Here is a 22,950-nt window from a genome sequence, read left to right as displayed (position 1 = left end):
TGTACGTGTCAACGGTTTCTGAAGGTTCCATAAGCTTGGTAACCGAACTCAACACGGCCCACCTGCCTCCACCGCTGCCCTGTATTCCCCTAGAGATCCCGTTATCTTACACCCGCCAATATAACACAGAATGGTCTGAGTGCAAATTGGAAAATCAGCGAGGAGCACAACCTGTGACAATACAGTGGATCGAATGCCCGCTGACGCACGGGAGCGCCGGGCACTTACGGTAAACAGTGACTTACAGGTTGGCTATACGAACAGTAAATAATAGGATCATGGAACCATTAAAATCAGAATGAGTCTTTGGAGGTTGTCGCGAGATTGATAGAAGAGAGGATGAAGGATTACACATTTGTCTGATCATCACAGCCCTGAATTCAATAAGGTATATATGTGAGATGCGTTATGATTTTGTGTTGTTTTTATTGTTTGTCCATTTGTTATCAGCCACGAGATTGGCAACACAACCCTGGTCAACTGCAATGTACCTTCCGGAGGCAGTGGTTGGACCTCGTCCCTTTCATAGAAACTGGACTTGTCTAGGATGGGGGATGGACTGTCGCCGGCTGGGAGTTCGACCTCCCGCATTGAGGCGATCCTCATTATTTTGGCGCTAATTCCTATGTTTCCCCGCAAATTTCCAGCTACAAGACTATATATAGGTAGCATCTTGACACGTAAGGCTTTGAGATCGGCACGTCTACGATCTCAGAAACTCTACCCTGGGACACTGGACGTTTGATATTGGGGGAAGGTGACAGGCGGGGGCCAGATTGACTTAAACCATGTCACCAATAATTTGATCGATTGCCTACGAAAAGCTTCATGATGAATAAGGACTAGTCTTTATAAGATGAATGGTCAGAACCGGTCTTGGTTCTGTGAATCAAGAGAATATATTTTCTAGTCTCTAATCGATTGATCCATAGCGTCCATGTTTCATACTTACTTCAAATTACGGTTTCATATCCTGCATAACGTATGTTTAGCGCAGGGCATTGTCAGTGTTCATTGATGTCAGTATATTTAGAATCTTCAAAGACCTGGATCGATTCCGAACGCTCTATGACATAGACGTTCAATCATAATAGTTCATATCATCAAGTACTATGTATATAAAGGAGGCAAATTAATTTTACACCATGAATTATTCGCGTGAATAAACTTACAAAATAATGCAAGATAAAAAAATGAGTTGGTGATCGACAAAAATCGCTCGGTTGCGGTGGTCATCGCAGCTGCCTGCGACCTGAAATCAATATCAAACCCAGTGATTACCAGTTTTACTTGCAGACGTTCTTGTTTTTGTCAAATACTGTATATATGTAGCAGCGTTTATCGCAAATCGCAAATCAGGTCGCAGCGATGTGTTCGTTTGCGCGGCGCTTAAGTCTGCTTCACCGGGGCTAATTAGTATAGTGCCGAACAAAAAATTGAGAGAACCCAACATCTATATTGACTGTTATGCGCGGCTCCTTATAATTAAAAAAGCACCCCGCCGGTGTTTTTATGCTCCAGTACCTTTCCGCACCATCGATTAGATTGTTACTGTGTCTGCATGGGTGGGACCGAGTAACCCGGAGGACTTCCGCACCAAACTTTTTCAAATTAGCCGCACAACATCATAGCTCATCATGCGATCATTAGCTATATATATAGCTACATTTAATTATGATATTGCCACTTATATCAGGCCCAAGGCTAAAGTATATATCAGAGATTGTTGCTGCAGGTTGTGTATAGCTTTGTCGGCTGTACGTTCATGACAACTTTGCCCTCACGTAAATCTTTCAGATGGCACCTGTGGACGGAGTTTACATTCTCTTCATCTTGCCCCACCTGATGTCCCTTTCGGCGAGCCTCGATGTGAGATTAGGCGTCTTCTTCAGCAACCAAACGAATCTGGCAAGCCCATGGGGTTACTCACGAACTGCGGCAGCCGTCTCTTTCGCCTTAGATCAGTTACGTAATGAAAGTGTCATACAAGATGACGTCAACATCACGTGAGTATCTAAAGTATATAAGGGTCGATAAGGGTTTTGATATTGTATTTTCTTGTGCCACGAGTAAAACTATAAAAAATTGCTCAGTGCTGTACAATAACCAAAAATGTCAAAGTCATGAAATGTCTGCTGCGTATTGTGTCCTTTCGGAAAAACAGCATGACCAATATCAATGAGATGCTAAATAGTGTTCTTGAGCAAATAGACAGTCATGTACATTGTTTTTTTCTTACCACCTCTCATGTCTCTGTTGCAGATTTGAACAAATGCTTTACCCGACAAACGAAGCAGGATTTGCCGATGCCAGTGGTAAAGTGGCTAATCTCTGGCTGGAACACTATGATGCAATGATAGGATTATCATTGTCAACACGTAAGTTGAGGGATTATTTATGATGGGAAACCACCCGTTATATAGGAAATATTCTTTGACATAGATATCTGAGTTATCCTTGTGTCTATTAACGATGTCATAGTTCTCTCTATAAAGGTCTTGTATACATATTGTACTAGGAACCCTTCCGATCCGATGTAAATGCTCGTCTTGCATATTTCAACCCATAGATACAAAAGATATCTGTTATACTGCTATAATCAAAACGGATAATCTGAATCAAAATGAACTGAAGAGAAGATTTACATACCCGCAATGCTCTCCAAGAAATCCTTTCCTGAGGTATCCCGAATTCAACTTTTTACATTTCACTTCTTTCAGTTGCTGCACCGGCAGGGATGCTGGCATCCTACTTCAACATTCCTTTCATCTCATGGGGAGCTGCCGATTACACTCTCAACGACAAAAGCACGTTCACCACGCTAGTTCGAACCATGGGAGACAGTGAGAAGTTTGGTTTGACAGTGTACCAGATATTCCAACTTTATAACTGGACCACGTGTGCTGTTTACTATAGGAATTCTGGTGAGTTATTGGTCCCGTTAACGAAGGGCGCGTCACTGTCCTCCTTCTCCAAACAGGCGCCCTAGCTTTTACTCACTCATTTCATCTGAGGCTTATATAAGGCTTTGAAATCGCCTGAGTTAAACGCGAGTAAACTAAGCCAGTCGGCGGCCTTCATCGTTGACCAGTTTGTTAGGACTTCATGTCTGCATTTGCCAATCAGAAACTCTGCCACGCATCCACAGCAGTGGAAAGCATGATGGAGAGCTAGTGATTGGCCAATGCATACAGGAAGTCTTACAAAGTGTTCTTGAGGAACTATTTCTCTTTTTCAGGTATTTGTTTGTACGCGATGCGAGGCTTTAGAGACGCTGGTGTGAAACAGTACAACATCACGATTTCAGAGAGCAAGTATTGGAACAGTGACGAAGCACAGACAGATGATGATATTGACAATGTGCTTGAGAGGATCAAAGAAAGAGCTCGAGGTGAAATATGGTTACAAAACTTATCAATATTGGGCTGCATAATCGGGTTTTGGTGTCCTGTTGCCTTTAAAGTTGTTGTTGAAATGCCAATATCAGTGATTTCCTCTTGATGTTCTGAGTGTTGGCCTTAACGAATTGCATCTTAACTGGCATGACGATCTAAAGGTCCCCATTGAACTTTTCATCTCTGAACCTGATAATCTTCATCGGTTTGCTCATCTTTCCTAGTTGTTCTGGTATGCGGCAATAATCCTGACCTTCGGCGGATCATGATACGTGCTCACGCCAATGGGATGACCTCAGGAGAATATATCTTCATCACTTACGGTCTTCTCGCCTACCAAGCGCTGGACAAGCCATGGTTCAAGGAGGGAGATGATGCGAACAACACTATAGCCAAGGAGGCTTACAAACATGTGCTGCACGTAAGCAATTCTTCTGGAATTCTTTTTAAGTCTTGGTGGGACAACGTACTGCTGAATTATCGGCATTAAAATACTATAGACAGAGGTTAAATTACATAATAGCATCCAGGTGAAGGTAGCTTGTGGTGTCGGAATCTGCCATTAAGTAGCACATTCATCTTAAGTTGACGTGAGTCCTTAGTATTTTAATTCACGTCTATATAGGTATCTTGGGCCAAGGGTGATGATGCAAAGCACCCACAATTCACCCAAAAGATGTTAGCTGACCAGCTCGCAGACAGGATGGCTGAACCACCATGGAATTACGAACTGACTAGGAAACTCAATCTTACGGTAAGGCTTCCCCAAATTTCCTAACAGCAGTGTCATATGGCTTCAGGTTCTTTCCTCGTTGGGAGGAATTGTGTCGCAACTTAATTACATACGCTTCACTTGGTAACTTTCTCTGAATATCCAGAGGTATATCACATCCGCAGGTGATGAGATTTCTGTAGCGCTAAATCGAATGCGGCTTCATCGCTCAGAGCGCTTTGAACCCACCAATCTCGACGCATTTTCTGCCGGCATTGAGAACCATCAAAGATTCGAATTGGTCGGGCTGCGAAGTATCTTCTTGTGTTCTTCAATGGAATACTGAATAACGACATGAACACATGCGCTATTCTTCAAAGGATCTCATACATGCTAGAGAATATCTCACGTTCTGTTTGTCTACCAATTTTCACTTTCGCATTATTTTTTAAACTCTAGGGTTCTTACATCTCCATGTATGTGTATGACTGCATGTACACTTATGGACTGCTCCTCAATAAATCCATTGAACAAAACCTCGACTACCAAGATGGAGAGGTAATGTTCAACCTTTCCAAGGGCCTTAAGTTCAATGGTAAGTATTTGTTGGCATGCCATTCTATCTTTCCATCCGATCGAACCAATTCTGGAGATTGCTTGACACTCTGTTGTCCCCGTCGCCCTGCCACAAGCAAAATCTCCTGGGAATGTATGAGTGTTGTTGCTAAAGAGGCTATCAAAAATATGTCTCTCATTGAAGTTCAAGCCCCCCAGTAATCACAAATGTTCTTCTCCAACAGGTATAACAGGTTTTGTAGTGATCGATGAAGATGGAGACCGTCAGCCTGATTATTGGGTCTGGGACTATAACGAGACCACCGGGATCAAATATCATGTCCTGCATATATCGAACGAGGAGCAGGTAAGCTGAAACCTCCTAGTTTCCGCACTTGATGTCTTCAAAGAGAAAGCACCTCTTAGATGCGAATCGCACAGACGCCTATGCCATTTCTGAGGTAGATTCCTGAACTGCAACCACCAGGAGTAGATCTATTGAAAAGACCCAGATCTCAATTCAAGCTTATTGGTGCATGCTACTTTGCTTATAAACTGTAGATACCAATTTGATGTAGGTCAACTCTGAACCCATGCACTCCTGTTTTTAATTGAGATTTCCATTAATCCATAATTTTTACTTTGGCAGACTGTTGACTTCGTGTCAAAGATTCACTGGAACACCAAGGATGGGAAACCGCCGCTAGATGAACCAGAGTGTGGCTTCTTACACGAACGCTGCCCACCGGATGATTCACGTATGTAGCTCAAATCATTCCTTCATAACGCATTGTCGGAGACACGGACCTTTTACTATGGAGCACACAATGCATACACTTTCAGGAGAGCCCTAATTTCATAATATCTACTGTTCCAAAACCGCAAAACTACTTACCTCTTTTCGTTTCAGTGCGGAACAGCATCATTATTGGTGTGGTAGTCTGCCTGGTAGTTGTATCATGTGGTTCTGGATTGGGATTCTATCAATACAGGTGAGAAAACCCGCATTCATGCTTCTATTTTGTATCGTTGCTTATCAATATATATATCATATGCACCCGTTTCTCTCATTCAGAAAAAAGAAGCAGGAAGAAGAGCTGTCTCGGATGTTGTGGCGCGTGGACTTCTCCGATGTCAGGTTCTCCAAGTACAAACGTGGTCTCGGCAGTCAGGTGTGTAGGTTGTAGATCTTCCTGCAGTCAACTTATTCCCATCCGTCATTCTTAACTAGTATTGAGTTAAAGTCATGTTACCACTTCCCAGAAAACGCCGCCGTCACTCTCACGGTAACTTACATCGTATGATAAATCCACTGAGCACACCGCCAACTCCGGCATTATGGTTGTGACTGAATATAGAGACGAATCCGGAAGAAAAGTATACCGTCCCGTTATTCGTTAGTATTGTGACGTGAGTGACTGTAAGAGAAGTCGTTCCGTAACAAAACCTGTAAAGTATTGCCAAGGTCTATAGTACTGAAACCATTTTCTCTTGTAGGCGAGCTACGTCAGTATGGTCTCCGCTTCGAGAGGTTCTTTGGATAAAGAAGACGACGCCAGTGGTCGCACAGAGGGACAACTCTTCGCCTTGATTGCGCAGTATAAGAATCTGCTTGTCTGCGTCAGAAATATCAACAAGGACTCGCTCATTATCACGAAAGCTGACCTGGTCGAACTGAATAAGGTAATCAGCTCAGATACCCCACAAATTCTTACAGTCGTCATTCAGAGTCCAGTCACAAAACCCCTAATATGTTGGAGTTGTAAATCGAGTTCCCACAATTCCCATATTGTAAACCCGGGAGCTCGAATAAACGTCAAATCTCGCACTGAGGCAGTTTGAGAAGCACCCACAGTTATTGGAATAGGCGTACAGCACGAATCTTATCGACTTCTTCTTTATCAATCTTTCACCTGGAACGATCCGCGAACGTTTTTTTTAGGCGACTACACTTGGTTTGCTTTTTCAGATGAAGGGCCTCAGTCACGATAACATCAACCCATTTGTGGGAGCTTGCGTCGATCCACCTAACCTGTTCATCCTCTTCATGTACTGCAGTAAGGGCAGCTTAATGGTAAGTTCGGTGAAAAGCCAGCTGTGTTTTAAGGAATGAATAACCAACGTCGTCGTTCTCCTGATTGTCGTTCCCCTTATTTGTAAATCCCCCATGAGCGCAAGAATTGTGTCGTGGTAAGAAGAACTCACACCCATTTTCGAAAAAAACAAACATACAACTCGGAATGATTCCACAGGAATCACCATGACATTTTCAAGAAACTCTTGTCCTTTTGCTTTTTCTTACTTGAACTGTTTGCCTTTTTAGGATATTGTAGAGAATGATGACATCAAGTTGGACAACATGTTCAAAGCTTCGATCATACAGGATCTCACTGATGTAAGCAATAGATATAACTATTCTCCCCCTCAGAAATTAGCAACGAAAAGCTGCGTGAGACATTGGTTCAAAGCGGGGCGACTTTCGGCATGTCTCCCGACATGATGGGTCATGGATGGCTTGTAGAAAAACCGAAATGTTGCACACTCTAACCATGCATGTTACGGGCTCATGAAATCAGTCGTTCTCCTTAGAACATCATCCTGGCACAACCAGTGGTTTTCAATACACGCCACCTGCCGCTATGGCGTATAGGCGTAAAAAGCCTGATCTCAGGATGGAGAACATAGGCTTCTTCTGTCATTCTTGATCTTGATCTGCGACGACCGCGTTAAGGTTTGCCGATCTTCTCGGTTAAACAAGACTAGTACCGCTACTATTCCATCTGCTGTAGGGACTCCACTTCCTCCACGCGAGCTTCTTGAAGTCCCATGGCCACCTGAAGAGCTCCAACTGTGTCATAGACAGTAGATGGGTGCTGAAGATTACTGATTACGGTCTCAACAACCTCAAGGCCAATGAGGTGGAGGATGCGGGAGAACATGAAAAATACACCGGTAAGTACCATCCCAGCGATCTTGAAAGAACGTTACCGTAACTTAAACTTGACCTCTTCTGACTCCAGCGCGATGAGGAAACTGGAAGTCTGTCCGCGTGGCTCATTTATGGCCATATACTCTGTTATCTTTTGGTCTGCAGAATCGTCAACACTGCTCCAATATCGTGTTGAATAGCAAGCTCATAGTGCTATCGTTTTTGCGACCAGCCCGTTCCGTTATATCTTACATTTTCTTCCAGGTCTGTGGTGGACCGCGCCCGAGCTTCTCTGTGTTGCTCAGTACCCACTCAATGGTACTCCCAAGGGAGACATATACAGTTACGCCATCATTCTCTACGAGATCATCTTCCGCACACTCCCATATTCGACGGACAATCTCAGTCCACGAGGTAACACTATATAGGTCAAGGACACGATAAAAGGACGTCCGCACGGCGTCCATTTAAAGACGCCCTGTTAAAATTTAGTTTGCGCACTCAGTTCGGCTTACAGTGTCATGTTAGGTGATAAGGGGTTTCCAAAATGGAAGATCACAGGGATCATCGTGAGATGTCCTGTAATGGGACACCTAGGGGGATACATGCTTGCTGCAACTGACTTTCTCCACAAGTGAGACTTTTGGTGCTTCAATAGCGAATGATTTTCTTCCATTCCAGAGATCGTTGAGAAGGTCCGTAATGGGGAGGATACACCATTCCGTCCTCAGATTATGGATGGTCAGATGGGCCCACACCGTGAATTGATCTGGTTGATGAAGCAAGGTTGGCAGGAGAACCCTGATACCAGACCTGATATGTCATGGATCAAGAAGAAAATCAAGACTATCAATAAGGGAAAGTAAGTATGTTCAAGGTTAATTAGTAGGTCTACTATATACTAAAACAGAGGCTCAGATACCCGACGTGTACTTGTAGGTACAGCAAAAATCATCCGACAAAATTAGGATGACGCAATGGGCTACCCAGGGAGTCTAACAATACAGATACCAGGAAAGATAATGTCACTACTTTGAAGGTAAATCTTCTAATCGAAAACCTAAAAATCACTGCCTAAGTGTGCGGTTGTGATTCATTTGTTGTAGTGGCATACATCTGGGTTTTATTTAACTTAAGGCATTTCAACATCATGGACCACATGATCAACATGATGGAGAAATACACGAACAACCTTGAAGAACTCGTGGAATCAAGGACTTCTCAGCTCGTCCAGGAGAAGAAGAAAACAGACAGCCTTCTTTACAGCATGATGCCTGTGTAAGTACCAAAAAGTACCACCACATTTTCTATACTACGTCATTCGAGATTCTTCCTCTTCTTCTAATAGGCGAAAAATCCTCTATATGGACGTTCCTTCAGCATAGAAACTGTCGGAAAGCGTGGCGTTGTCACCCAAAAATTTCGCGTTGACCGCAATTGGCTGTCATAGGGCAGGGAAACTTCCGGCGAATTGCTAACACCCGTCACCCGCATTTCATTGCACATTTTATGCCAAGATGCACATATTTCGGCTGTACAAACTCAAGTCACCCGCTACCTGGTATTCAGAATGAAGACTCAGTCGACCATCAAGTTTTACCTTTTTCCAGGGTCGTTGCAGACCGTCTGAAGACTGGTCAGATCGTTGCGCCTGAGATGTTTGACTCGGCCACTATCTTCTTCTCGGACATCATAGGCTTCAGCATCATCTCATCACTTAGCACTCCCATGGAAATCATTGATCTCCTCAATGACGTCTATTCTCTGTTCGATGGGATCATCAAGAAGTTTGACGTCTACAAGGTAGGGATTGTAGTTGTACGTTAGTATTCCGATTCCATGTCATTTGGTGCTATCAGCCCAACATCTTGCCTACACCAAAGGCACGTTATGAAGAAGGACCATTTCTGCTAAAATGGAGGAATACGATGCCGCCAGACGGCAATTCTAACGAAAAGGAAAACCAAAGATCATACCAACCGGTCACTATATATATACTTGTTGTCATTAGGTTGAAACCATCAGCGATTCCTACATGGTGGTTGGCGGCATTCCCAAGAAAATCAAGCATCACTGTGCAGAAGTAGCTGATATGGCATTGACTTTGCTAAGCGCCGTCCTGAAGACAACCATACGCCATCTTCCGAAGATCCAACTCCAGGTCCGTATCGGGATGCATTGTGGACCTTGCTGTGCCGGTAAGAAGCATCGTTACAAAGTGAAGTAACGTTCAATTGAAATTTTCTTATCCTTACATCTGTACGTCATTGCAGTTAAGGCGCAGTACATGTATTTTTAATCTTGCCACACCTTTTGTCTGAGTTGAAGATGGTCGGAACATCAGAAAGAGCAAGAATATGCATAAGCCAACAACATTGTGCCGTACGAGACACTTCAATCAAGTAATGATCGTTTGCTGTTGTTCATGGCTTTCAGTACAACGCCTCCTTCTTGTTTCAGGGGTGGTGGGCCTCTCGATGCCCCGATACTGTTTGTTTGGTGACACAGTCAACACAACCTCTCGGATGGAGACCAATGGTTCAGGTAACACGAACTGCTTTCTGACATCCTGCGTCAGTGATTTGAAAATAATAATGTGAAAAATGCATTGACTGAAATCATCATCTGACCGTAAATCATAAACGTTGCTTTAAGTATTGAATCAACATGAACTGTTATGGGGTAATAAGGAAATATTGATATGTTTTTTAGGGCTTCGGATTCATCTGAGCACACAGGCGTACGAGGCTCTGTCTTCTTTCAATGATTACGACATAAAGACGAGAGGACAAATACAGATTAAGGTAAGGACCACTTTGTAGGACCGATCATGGCGAAAAGTTTGATCGGCACCAACCTCCACTAGCATCTAAACCTTCAAAAACGCAACTAACATATATTTTGATGAACTTTGGGTGTATTAATTTCCTCCAGCCTCCCTCTACCCACACACCTGTATAACTGGTTCTGCCTGGCAGAGACCGCCACACGCCTCAAGCTTTCTCCTTTGCGTTCCTAGGGAAAGGGCCTACAAACAACCTATTGGTTGCTTGGAAAGAAGGGATTTGGCCAGAGCCTCCCAACCGAAAGGGATCTGTAAGTAGCATAGCAATATACATGTACAACCGTTTCTCGATTACTGGCACATCATCTAATGTTGATATGAAAGGTCTTTCTCCACTGCGATTTAAGCCGCGAACTGCAATCGACACGGGTCTTGACTTGAGTGTTTATGGTCGGCTGCTGGCTTGGGGGCGAACTGGCATAATGATCGAGATGTGTTTTCTGTGGTTTCAGGAATCCTTCCTATGATGAAAATGGTTTGCCTGTCAGGACTTGGTAGTGGTAGTCTGGTGGCGTCACCTCGGTCGCAGGACTGTTGTTACGTGTAACGTTAGTAGAGGCGAGGTGATCCATATGGATACTGGACGACTTGTCGTCGACTGAAAGCCAACTTTGTTGCAGGGAAATAGCTTTAGGCTGTATATCATCCGTCGTCATCGTGTCGTTAAAACTGGAAGATGCAAGTCGCCTCTCAGCGAATGCTAACGTCCTTGATCAAGTGACGGGCTCGTGTACTTATGAATATTGTGGTGAAATTGCTGAGTGTCCAGGATGTTAGACAGGAGGCTGTTTTAGACAAAAGTTGTGTGGTCGTACATACACTCGTGTTCCTCATGCCGGTATGAAATAAAAACACAAAAATCAACTGACTTTTCAATGGTTTATTATTGTTATCGTGTTATATGTGATAAGTAGATTAATATTATTATGCATAAAGTAATATTTGGTTTATAGCAGCAGCGATTTTTTAAAGAGTAGGCCCTAAAGCATTTTGCAATTTTTTGCGGATTAATGTTTTAAAAGTCATGACGGCAGAGCCGGTCAGTTTTTTCAGTCACAATAATGTTTATATCTACGATTATACGATAAATGAGATCGCTGGAGGAATACTGGATCTTCGCTTTCAAAGTTGATGTCGCCATATCCCTATGAATACTGACTAGCTTTACACTTCCGGCCCCGGTTGCTCAAAAAAAGATTTAACACCAACAACGTTGGCGTTAACCTCACTTGGCGTTAAGTCTACAATGGACGCATCTGAAAGAGATACCGCCACGTTAAGTTAACGCAAGCGTTAACGATAAAACCTATTTGAACAAAGTGCAGTGGACGTTGATTTTGATTCGTCCGCTCATGACGTCACCAGACACGAGTATCGCGAAACACTCACCGTAGGCCTATCCCTTTTCATATTTCTTTTGAGGTGACCAGTTTCGAGTTTGATCTGTTTGATACCGCTGCCGAAAGAGGCCGTTTCTTAAGCCCTGAAAGACTTCCTGAACTGAGTTGCTGAAGTATTGACTTGGGTTTGGGCGAAACTGGCCGATTAATATTTTCGTTAAGTTTATCTTGGTCCTTAATCATTGTGATAATGCCTGTCAGATTCAACTGGTTATCCGGAATGGAGAAGTAGCGACATTGCGTAATATCTCGCCAATAGGTGGCTACTTTCTCTTCACTCACTGTTGTTTTTCTGCCCTCAATGAGCGCCACCCTGCGCGAAGGTCTCTTGAGTAACGCGTCCGACATCCGGCGATCTCTTGGTTTCACTTGTGCGTTTGACTCCTCGGTCTTATCCATTTTTTCAAAGATCCTGTCTTCTAATGTTTTAAACTTGGTTGACTGTCTTACCTCCTCTGCATCCTCCTCTTTGATCGCCTCGGGGACAGGATTCGCCTCAATGTACTCATCAACTGTCTGAACAAAAGAATCTTTTCGAGTTCTCAAACCCCTTGATTTGAGGTTCTCTATACCGAGTAACGATTGCCGTCTCTCCTCGAAAGGATTTACACCGAAATCCGAGACAGCGTTAGACACACAGGAGGCCCGCTGCATATCCAGCCTACCCACCCCGCTCTGCTCCTTCTTTTTCTCAGAGTGAGACGACCACACGTCCCGAAACCCTTGAGACGTTTGCGCTCGCGGCGTGCGAGAGTCTTTTTGGTTTTCTCGGAACCCATGAGAAGTTTGTGCGCGCATCTTCCCGCTGCCTGGCCTTGCGATTGGGTGCCGCCCAATCTTATTGAGACCGGCTTCAAGCGACGCCCCGCGTGGCTTGCTGTCCGGTTCATCCGGTTCATCAATGAACACCCCAGTTAATGAGTGGGCTTTCTGCAGGCGTGGCGGCGGACTTGAATTTGCGGTTGTCATTGACGGACCAGTTCTGATACGCACTCTCGTATCCTTCTTTTCAAGCCGCTCTCCGAGCTTCAATCGCCTGGCGGCTGACGCTATCTTCAGAGCGCTACTCAGATTTACCGCACTATTCTGAGGTTTGAATTTCCCGTCTACTTCCAACGTACGAATTTCAGCAATCTCAGCTGGTTTGAGGTTCGATTTGATCTTTTGGACGCGATCTCTGAGCCTTTTGTAATTGACTCTCACGATTCGCTGGTCTAGTTCTAATAGCTTCCGGGCGTAAGATTCCTCCAAATCCAACGTCTGCATGGTCTTCTCCAAGCATCTCTGCTCTTTGAGGTTAAAGGTCACGGCCGCAACCTCTTTGTCGCTTCCAAGGCCGAGTCGGCGTCCACTGGCGGTCGCCATCTTGAACCTGAAAGTAGAAATGAGAAAAAGAGTAAAGAAACCGCCGGCAAAGACGTTAGGTCTGTTTCGGACATGTCAACAAGAGTGGATATATGAAGACAAATTCTAGTATGGGCCAGGAGATTTCTACATCATTACAATTTCCGTGAACCTGCAAAATGAAGGACATGTAAACTAGATTACAAATGAACAGATTTTCAATGGCCTTAGGCCAATGATGAAGAAAAACAGGAATATGGGGAACATCCAAACTGTTCCACTGCATGGTTTCCGAGAGTGAACCTGACTTTTCGTATCCATGATGAAAAAGTTCCATGATGAAAATATATTATGTTTTCATTAGCGACCAGCCATTCATTCTTTTCATCACACCAACGATGTGCGAGCTTGGACTGAAAGAAACTTAGAAAAGGAGTTTTTATTCCAAGTTATGAATAATAAACAAGATATATACGTGAATTAGCTGTTATTCATTTTGTACCATGGTTTCATTCTGGCTGGAAGTTCTCTGTATAGGTAAATATCCTACTCTCATTCAGGGAATTGTGGAGTCTCTTGAGGCAATATTATTTGTCTCTCGTCAAGTTTTATCGAATAAATCAGCCAGTGTTTCACCACAAGCATGTATGACAGTATAGCCTGGGGTGACAAACATAGTTTCCGCATTAGGTCGGTGAATAAGAGCTTTCACTGCCTTGGCAATACTGTATATGATGTTAATAAAGACACGTCAAACGTTGATTCTTCTTTAATCGACCTTACATTAGGTCAGGAGAAGCATGTTTAGTCAATGAAGGGTGCGTTTTTAATGAGAGGCGAACTGTTGGTGTCTGTCACGCAAGCGATATTATTTGTGTGAAAATGAGGCACTGGATGAGTAGGTGAATGATGTTCGGCGATGTTACGTTCGAAAGGCGTCTATAAAGCAGAGGTATAATGGCTTCTTGAACTAAGTTGTAGGATAGAAAATCAACTGCCATTTGACCGACGAATATGAATGGCTTTTACCTTTTTCGTATTGTCAATAATCAAAGATTAATCCAGGCTAGGTGGCATGGGCATTTCGGGGGAGGGGGCGTTGGCAATGTCATTACTTCGTTTTTGCTTTACCGCGAAGTTTTCATGCCAATGACCCAGCATCCCGAACCTCACGGTCTTATACTTAAGCTGCATGGACCTTGATGCTCAATATGTTGCGTGCCGGTATTTGAAACGAAAGACACTGACTGGTATTTCGTTTGGTTCTAAGTTCGACTAAACGTCCAGAACAACTTTTTCGTTGAAACATTTTCAATGGCCCAACTTAGCCCTTTGTTACACTTTGCTATGGCTTTGACTTTTAAGAATTATTTCTTCAGCTACAATAACTTTCCATTCTGGCGTCAAAATTGTTGTTTCTAAATAACGCCATGGCATGTTATGGTTTAATGCCGGTGGCTTACCGATGTTTGCAATGACTACGAAGGTTAGAGACGGTGTCCGAATTTATGACTTGCCTGCATCGCCCAAGCTGGCGCAGTCTTGAAATCAATTTTACTCTGTATTGCTGGACCTGTTGTGGGCTGTTGGGCTGGTGTATATTAAAAAAAACGCCACTTTCGGCTTCCTCGTTGGCCTAATTAGATGTATATATACATGTACTAGATGTGAAAGACAATGACCTTGGAATCCATGATCACCCACAAGGCCAAGAAGAGGTATATATCCGAGGGCTTATTTTGATTGCTCGGTTTTCCAAGTTTTCTTCTCATCCACCAAAACAGACAAGCCCCGCATTGTTGCTCAGGCTTGTATGTTGATAGAGAATATAAGCCTCTGGCTATTGAGATTGGCTTTCCCTGCTTCATTGAACACACACAAGCCCGCGGGTTATTCAAATGCAAAGCCGAGGAAGGGGATACGACATGCTGTTTGTAAGTATTACTTAAGCCAACGAATTTGCATTTGGACTAGTTCTTATTCTGTTGAGATTGAGATTCATTGGCAAGAACATTATAAATGGTCGCTCCACCATGCTTGTTCTGACATTTATCTGAAACCTTTTCTCCCCTTTATATAATAAGTAGCGTATGAAATTGTCTGTTTTAGTTGTTTCCGAAGAGCGAGGCTGGAAAGACATCGCTTTGGGGGTGTGAATATTATGACTGCCCCCCCCCCCAGAAGACCACGAAAACCGTCTTTTTTCACAGGGATTTCGCACAAGTCATGGTGTTCTAATCTCCCCACACTTCTCCGGTGAGCCCAGGTGGTCTGGTTAGGAACTGATTAAACTACAAGACAATACAACATGTAGCTGATAGGAGTCGAAGAAAAATACACGAGGGAAGATTTGACCACAAAAAACTCTTTGTTTATTATTTGCATGTGATGAGTAATGACTTGGGCTCTCGTCTTGCAGTTTGTGATTTGTGAAACATAAACTCGCCAGTAGGAATTCCAATCCGTCGGCTGACTAGGCCAAAACTAACTTAGAGGCCTTCAATCGCCATGTTCGCCCCGCTGCATGGGCCAAATCCCTGTGCGAAATAGTACTTCAAAATTTGACCTAATAGGATTTAATTCGCCAAGTGGATCCACCCAAGAATAATATAAACCTCACAATGTTAGTACTAATAACCGATTTATCACCGAATTTGATTAGGACAAATATAGCTTCAATCATGAAATTCAATGTGCAATCTTGACAATAAGCTTCATAAGTAAACCATTGTGATATTAAAACAGATTAGCTAAGTCTCTGTATAGGCTCGCACGTTTGATTTCATGTGAATTTGGGTATTTACACAAATGTTTCTTTTGCTGAACCATCAAAGAAGTATTTAAGAAAATCCAAAATGTCGTGTGCGATGTGAACATTATTCCTTTCTAGCCAATATAGCCCGATGAATGTTTATATATCAATTAGCTATACCCGCGGTTTTCTTGATAGAATTTGTTACGTCATTGGTATCGCATTTTAACATCAAGTTCATGAATATCATATCAAGATAGAGCTTAAGTAGTTTTTAATGTCACTTAATTCAGATTTGATTGAAAGCCCATGGTCAAACACTTACCTAGTGACTGTGTCGAGACGGTTGGTTTGTATCAGTTTTTTCTCGACATAATCCAAAGTTTTATTCCATCAACCATGCATGTTAGGTAAAGACCGCCAAGTGTACTATTACCCTAAGCTTATGCAGTTCAAGTCCTTCGAATTCCAACAGCTTTCATAACATCGTCATGAATCTATTGAAGCCAAGTCGAGCTAATTACATGAGAAAAGCACAAGGAAATCCACTGATGTGATATCAATACGTCAAGGAAAACCGCCAAAACACTGACAATCGAATCATCTCGATACATGAAACGGTTCAAAGTGTTTTTGAGATCGTGCAAGGCGATAGGCAAATGTTAATAGGTTCGTTATAAGTAAAGGCATTACTTAAAGAACTATTCAATCATTTTTAAGTTCATGGTATACCATTCAAAACTAATACGTTCTTTGAACAAGAGATGATTGTCATGTGCACTTGTCGTATGACACACTTATCATATCGAAAAAAATTATACAAATATATGGAAAGCGTTATTTTTGTGATCATGGTCATGATCAAGATGATCCCATTTTACATGTTCAGCTTGATTGCGCTTGATTGCGCCTCAGACTTCGAGACGACTTCATGAAAGAATCGCCAAATCCGTTCTGGCTTCACATAAAAGCTCTCAAATTGCCTCTCATCCAAACGATACTTGCATACATCCAGCTCAATATGCAATCACAGTGAGGCAACGTTGTGGTATCTTCCTGCCTCAGCGTCTCACAGCTTGGCCAAATAACGGGACTGATCTCGTTCCCCGACTTATTCAATGATGGACAAGTTCTGGAAGGATCTGTTCAAACGATTTCGATTTGCACCAATTACACCTTGAATGTATGTATCACGTTCGTCTCTGTGACAGGGCGAGAAACATTAGTTCAAAATATCTTTTTCATCGGACAATGCGGTCTAGGTAAATATTTTGCCTGGTGAATTGTAGATACGTTCTAGATTGAAACATTTGAATTCGGTATGACAGGAAGTGGCATCTCCAATAAGTGGATCGCTCTGAAGGTAAACATATAATCCGCAATAATCAATGATCAAAGCGGTATATGTTTTTATGGCAAATTTACGCGCCTAAGGTCTGTTTACTCCCCCACGCTTCTTTGAGTGGTGAAACCCATTACACATATTGCTTAGACTAATTTCATTCTTTGAGAGCAGGTTATCGGATTTCTATTATGGGAGGACAGTCAGACAGACTTGTTCTTTACGTCTTGGATATCTTACAATTATTTACCAATATGTGAAATGGGTCCCCGAATATTTAATCATCAAACTGGAACAAAAAAAGGACAGGAAAACGAAATCACAGCACTTTCGTAACGCAGGTTCCTATGATGATCACTTGCAGTTGCAACGTTTTTTCCCAACTCCGTATTGCCTTACAATCCTCCAAGTCAAGCTCCTTTAACACTCCACTCAAAAAAACAATATTGCTGTGAAAAATGATAGTTAAATTGACTGCTTTGGCGAGGTTCTATTTTGGACCAATTTCCGTAAGCGGCCAGCAGCCAGGCATGAATACGTGACTTCCATAATTGATTTCCTTCATCAGTTAACGCCAATAACCATACCACTGAGCAGGTTGAGAAGATTTTTTGACTAAATCGATCGTTATCAAGCAAAGTAAATGACGCTTGGCAAATCTGAAATTGACAAGCACGGTGGAGGATAGTCAGTGCTGCCACGTTCACTTATTTGCCGTCCGTGAATGTAAATTTACCTTTCTGATTGCAGTTGGAAAGAAAAGAACAATAATGCAATTATGATGCTGATTATCTGGGTTTCGTACCACAATGAGTATAAGGAAATGAGTTCAATTTATACACGGCGACATCAGCCATAACCCTTGAAGTGAAAGAGTTAAGATAGTCTCTGCGAAATTAGCTCAATGAAATATATATGTATATGGCAAATTACAGAAGAAAAAAAAAATTGTCCGTCTTGTTTCGCTGTCAGGCTAAAGCGTGATTTTGCCGTTTGACGGTGGTTTGGGCGTAACGGCCAATATTTCGTAAATCGTTCAACTTACTGTTATTGCCCGAGCTACAGTCCCCTTGGTTCGCGTGAGGCCTATCCAGCAAGCCTGGTGAGGGTGATGGACACCGCCGTGCGTTCCTCACCCGGTCATCATTCTTTAGATGTATTCCGTCTCCTCTAAATGCACTCTACTTGTCAGCACAAAATTAATAAGACCTATACTTATTTATCCGGTCTTCATACATAGAGGGGTATTAACCAGGCCTAGCCATGTCCCCTATCCTACCTGTTTGAGTCCTCTACGGGTTTTCCTTGAAACAAATATCCGTTTACAAATGTCTATACATGTACATGTCACAATGGCTTGTGAATAGAATGAATTTAAAGACCCTCTACTTAGCAACCAGGCCTAGAAGCTCGTGGCATTTACCATAAACTGATGATCTAATATAAACCGAACATATAAAACCGAGTACTGAAAAGATTACCCCTCGTTAGCTTTTTTCTTTCGGGCAGGTGTGTGTGCGCGCTGACGTCATTTATCACAACCTGATAGGGATTGGGCAGATTTTGACGAAGTCAATGAGAAACTGTTGGTAGAAGGTTTGGGTACATTTGATGACACACCTCAGAATATCTCTCTAAAGGGACACTGCAGGAGATTGATGACATCAAGTGCATTATCAGTGTCAGAGGCAATCTGGAGTTTTCTAATCTTTGTAAGTGGGAATTGGCTCTGTCATCAAAATACACCACCTGGACAGAGACAGTGATGTTGATAGAATGTGTGTGCACATTTTATTATGTATTTAGAACCACAAGGCGCTATAGGAAGGAAGTATGGGTATTACATGTATAACGTGAGTATTAAATTTCCAGAAATAAAAAATGAAAGATATTTTTGGAACGACCATTTTTATTTTCTTGGGAAGGCGTTCTTTAGGTGTCATTAAAACCATGGATAAGCTACAGTGTTGTCTTGGTCATTTCTCCAAGGGCTACCAGGCAAAACAAAGTTATAATGATCAAAGACTGAAGTCCGTGCCATAATCAATCGCTCGATTAAACTTGGATGTAATGTTCTGCTCTAACAGCTATGTAATTGGCATCTAATTTCGCTGACGACAATTCTAATCCGAATATGATTTAATATCTAATGGTTTTTTTTATATGAAATGGCATGCGTTTGGTTGGTGACCTGACCAATTACATGTATTGCTATCTATGGTTAGCCAATATTGCTAATAGAGGCATCGCCGGGATGACGAAGACAACACACAGTCTTGCTGTAAGGGATCGGAAGGACCAATGAATGCAGTCCCTATTGAGAGGACGAGAACTCGCCTCAGGGATCCATGCTATCAATTCGGAAGACTATGATCAAACACTTAATCGTTCTTGCTTGTCTATATCTGCTTAGGAATCCTCTAAAAAACCCTTTTTTATCAAGCGATATTACTATAATGATCCAGTATCGCTCAGACAATCATCGGGTTAAAGAAAGTGGTTGTTTATCAATATAAAGTATTGGGGGCGCCTTCATCGCCAATCACTATCACTCTTGGTGTCTTGGACATTGCGTGTCACACAGAAAAGAATGATGCCCCATTCATACATATATCGAATTGTAACATATCCGTTCAAAAGGCTTCGAGAAATTCAAAGCCAAGATGGGCCTATGTAAACCGGTTGCGTTCCGGCTGAGTTATTTCGAACATTCATCTCAAGCAATACACCAACCATATACTGAGTTGTGGGATAGGGCGGGCTTGCTAACGTAACCAAGTTTTGGTTGTACAAAGGATAGACAGCCACCATGAAGCTAACGCAAGTCATCTTTTTGGCATTATTTGGGGTACTTGTGACCTTGGCAACAGTATCTTTCGCGGGTAAGTGATTTCACTGATTCGGTCCTGATAGCTTGTTGTCCTGAAGTCGAATTTGTGTATCTCCCCGGAGAAAATGCTCGTCGTAATTGACAACAGGACGGCCACTACAGGGCTGGGTTGTTCAAAATCACATTTCCTTTACCGGCGCCGTTAAGTCTTAACATGAAAATTCTAATGACATTAACTGAAAAAGATAACGTCCATGAGGATACTTAACGTAACCGTTAGGGATAACGTGACTTTTGTGCTTTTGAACAACCGGGCCCAGAAATTAGGTTTCGGCTATTAAGGGCCATACAATATCTTCAACATATTCACAAGCGTACAGTCAAGACCGCCAAAAGATTATACAGTGTCATGATTTTCATTTGTGTACTCGAGCGTCACGAGACTGAAAACTGGCCCGGGAGGAGAAGGAGGAGGGAGAGAAGAAGAAGCAGACGAAGAAGTATATACCAAGACGATCAAAGATTTAGACAAAAACACTGTCCGTACAATGATGATTTCTGAGCCGGTGTTTTCGTACATTGAATGATTATCACAGGACATTGATGAAAAATGCAGAGGTGATAAGACAAAATTACTGATTTACTACATGTATCTGATTCTATCTTTCAGCTAACTGTACGACAAATCCATGCAAAAATGGGGAGTGCAAAGATGACGCAACGGTGGCCGCCGGTTACGTGTGCAAATGTCTCAAGGGTAAGTGCCGATTTTCATAAAGACCCTGCATGGACGATCCTGTTGTCTCAGAAATGCTAGACACGCCAAACAACGTTGACTCTGTTTTTATACAGACGTTATTTCGGTGGTTGCGACTTCGCCTTTTTATACGTCTTCTTGTATTGCTGTCTTCATGACTGATTATATGGCAGTGGCCTCGCGGTATGCCGTCACAATTGTCACGAGTACAGTAAAGTATAAATGAAGGATGTGCAAATAACGACACTGAATTCATGAACATGTCACAAGGTCACACGCCAAATACAGTAATGATGCCTTGCCTTCTTTTCGGATTGTGCGACCCAATGAAGAAACTCCCGAGACAGACCATTCGTTATCCTATAGTCTTGGGAGGTGCCGATACAATTCATGATGTGGTGTACTTACCGACATGTTGTACCTTTAAGCTACAATATTTGACTTATGTCTTTTCAATTGCAGGGTATAAGGGCAACAATTGCACGACGGAGATAAATGAATGCGAGGTTAACCACTGTAAGAATAATGGAACGTGTCTTGATGCCATTGGATAGTAAGTAGAAATGGACATAAACTCTGTTGGCACATCTTTCAGAGAAGACTTGCATTTGCGCAGTGGTTAGAGCACTAAGAAGATCGCGACGGACAAAATGACAGTTGCCTGCATGCTTGTTAATCACGGCCGTATCTTCGAAAGAGACCGCACGTTGCATTGTCCACTCTTGTGAGTGCTGGTCGTGCCCAATAGTGTTGATTAATCTCCCATTGTCTCCCATTTAGTTACATGTGTGCCTGCACCGAATATTGGAAGGGAGAGAACTGTACGATAACTACGATCACCCCTCCTTGCATCCCGACCCCATGCTTGAGGGGCAATTGCACCGCGCTAGGCAAGACAGATTACAAGTGCGATTGTGGAACATTCTGGCGGGGCAAAAACTGCCAAATCCGTAAGTGATGTATATTCAAAATAGAGATTAGATAGAAAAAGATCGTTACGTTAACATTGGGCTACATGTCGCGAAACCATTCTAATTATAAATACCGGTAGGAGTTACCGATACATGACCTTTATTATAATGGCTTCGAACATGTGCATAGTGCAGCAATCACGAGTGTTTTGGGTGTTCATCGTTAACCATTATGTCGATTCATTTTCTCACTCATCGATTGCCTTTCCAGTGAACAACTAAAATTGTAATAACTTTTACTTCTATTTTGGTCCTAACCACGGTGTCCACATGGCACATCTTCAGTTCGATCGAATACTATTACTGATGCACACATTTTCTTATCATTAGGTATATTTTGCTTCTGTTGTGTTACATGTCTTTTCTCTCATTGCAGACGATGTTTCCCTGGTAATCATGATCGTGACTATCATCGTCGTCTGCATCAGCGTCATCGTCGTGCTCTGTAACATGTGCCAAGATTACCGCAAGAGACACCCAGAACAATTCGTGCGAAAAGGCGCTGCCTAAACCTGTGATGGACGTTACTGTATTACTCAATTCAAAGAAAGAATATTGTCATCAATTTTTTTTCTGTGATATTTGCTTTTATGGATATTTTGCGAGTATAGTTCAGCAGACCTCTTGCGGGGCATAGTACTTGGAACAACTACTTTACAACACAACATGACTAAACCTTCAATTTTCTCCATGAGATCTCACATGTCTTTGGTTTGTCATGGAAGGATACTAACGAATTATAATCATCGCATTTCATCACAGTCCGTCCGTATGAACCCAAGCGAGGAAAGATCTCTATGACACCTTCCTTTTTAATATCCTTTGGTTTATACTGGACAAGAAAAAAGCAACGGAGAGACTTGCATCTGCCTTGTGCCGCATCTTATGAATATACATTGTAATTATTTAATATACATAAACTGATAGGTAGATATAGGTTTCTTATTAAATTAAGATATTTATTATATGAATTTTGGCTTTCGTTTCATTCTTGTCACTACATGGTCTTTCCGCAACCCCTCCAGTGTCAGATTCCGTTCGATATTAGGATCTGAAAACATATCGACACGACTAAAGCGTACTAGCCTATAACGAGTGTCTGAAGAGTCTTATATGTG

The 22,950-nt window shown here is 42.5% G+C and overlaps 3 protein-coding genes across 6 annotated transcripts; 2 read left to right on the top strand and 1 right to left on the bottom strand.

Moving 5' to 3' along the window:
• Positions 1-145: 145 nt before the first annotated feature.
• LOC135501480 (atrial natriuretic peptide receptor 1-like) lies at positions 146-11,279 on the top strand. 2 transcript variants are annotated; one of them, XM_064793627.1, is made up of 25 exons: positions 146-388; positions 1,798-2,006; positions 2,263-2,378; positions 2,721-2,924; positions 3,239-3,391; positions 3,620-3,816; positions 4,021-4,149; positions 4,567-4,702; positions 4,908-5,029; positions 5,312-5,420; positions 5,573-5,654; positions 5,738-5,834; positions 6,160-6,345; positions 6,632-6,736; positions 6,986-7,057; positions 7,452-7,614; positions 7,856-8,005; positions 8,273-8,453; positions 8,729-8,869; positions 9,202-9,394; positions 9,603-9,789; positions 10,100-10,135; positions 10,304-10,395; positions 10,611-10,687; positions 10,889-11,279. In XM_064793627.1, the coding sequence occupies exons 2-25, from the start codon at positions 1,798-1,800 to the stop codon at positions 10,932-10,934; spliced, it is 3,183 nt and encodes a 1,060-aa protein (XP_064649697.1). In that variant the 5' UTR covers positions 146-388; the 3' UTR covers positions 10,935-11,279. The 2 variants fall into 2 exon arrangements, with proteins under 2 accessions (XP_064649697.1, XP_064649688.1); XM_064793618.1 differs by having other exon boundaries at positions 10,052-10,135.
• Positions 11,280-11,301: 22 nt separating this feature from the next.
• Positions 11,302-18,684, bottom strand: LOC135501451 (uncharacterized). 3 transcript variants are annotated; one of them, XM_064793587.1, is made up of 2 exons: positions 18,554-18,684; positions 11,302-13,208 (listed from the first exon to the last, which is right to left on the bottom strand). In XM_064793587.1, the coding sequence occupies exon 2, from the start codon at positions 13,199-13,201 to the stop codon at positions 11,843-11,845; it is 1,359 nt and encodes a 452-aa protein (XP_064649657.1). In that variant the 5' UTR covers positions 13,202-13,208; positions 18,554-18,684; the 3' UTR covers positions 11,302-11,842. The 3 variants fall into 3 exon arrangements, with proteins under 3 accessions (XP_064649657.1, XP_064649650.1, XP_064649665.1); XM_064793580.1 differs by lacking the exon at positions 18,554-18,684 and adding an exon at positions 18,320-18,405; XM_064793595.1 differs by lacking the exon at positions 18,554-18,684 and adding an exon at positions 16,258-16,283.
• Positions 18,685-19,975: 1,291 nt separating this feature from the next.
• Positions 19,976-22,803, top strand: LOC135501472 (delta-like protein C). The gene is made up of 5 exons (XM_064793605.1): positions 19,976-20,156; positions 20,775-20,861; positions 21,324-21,414; positions 21,642-21,811; positions 22,209-22,803. The coding sequence occupies exons 1-5, from the start codon at positions 20,084-20,086 to the stop codon at positions 22,340-22,342; spliced, it is 555 nt and encodes a 184-aa protein (XP_064649675.1). The 5' UTR covers positions 19,976-20,083; the 3' UTR covers positions 22,343-22,803.
• The last annotated feature ends 147 nt before the right edge of the window (positions 22,804-22,950 follow it).

The sequence above is a fragment of the Lineus longissimus genome, chromosome 2 (assembly GCF_910592395.1).
Source record: "Lineus longissimus chromosome 2, tnLinLong1.2, whole genome shotgun sequence".
Lineage (NCBI taxonomy): Eukaryota > Metazoa > Nemertea > Pilidiophora > Heteronemertea > Lineidae > Lineus > Lineus longissimus.
Note: the sequence above shows the minus strand (reverse complement) of the source record. Positions and strands in the feature narration are given on the sequence as shown.

Bases quoted from the DNA above. Each gene is read 5' to 3' on its own strand.
- LOC135501451 (XM_064793587.1), bottom strand. From the start codon at position 13,201: ATGGCGACCGCCAGTGGACGCCGACTCGGCCTTGGAAGCGACAAAGAG.
- LOC135501472 (XM_064793605.1), top strand. From the start codon at position 20,084: ATGAAGCTAACGCAAGTCATCTTTTTGGCATTATTTGGGGTACTTGTG. The intron at 20,157-20,774 runs GTAAGTGATTTC...TCTATCTTTCAG, and splicing joins GGCAACAGTATCTTTCGCGG to CTAACTGTACGACAAATCCA. The intron at 20,862-21,323 runs GTAAGTGCCGAT...TTTCAATTGCAG, and splicing joins CGTGTGCAAATGTCTCAAGG to GGTATAAGGGCAACAATTGC.
- LOC135501480 (XM_064793618.1), top strand. From the start codon at position 1,798: ATGGCACCTGTGGACGGAGTTTACATTCTCTTCATCTTGCCCCACCTG. The intron at 3,817-4,020 runs GTAAGCAATTCT...ACGTCTATATAG, and splicing joins CTTACAAACATGTGCTGCAC to GTATCTTGGGCCAAGGGTGA. The intron at 5,655-5,737 runs GTGAGAAAACCC...TCTCTCATTCAG, and splicing joins TTGGGATTCTATCAATACAG to AAAAAAGAAGCAGGAAGAAG.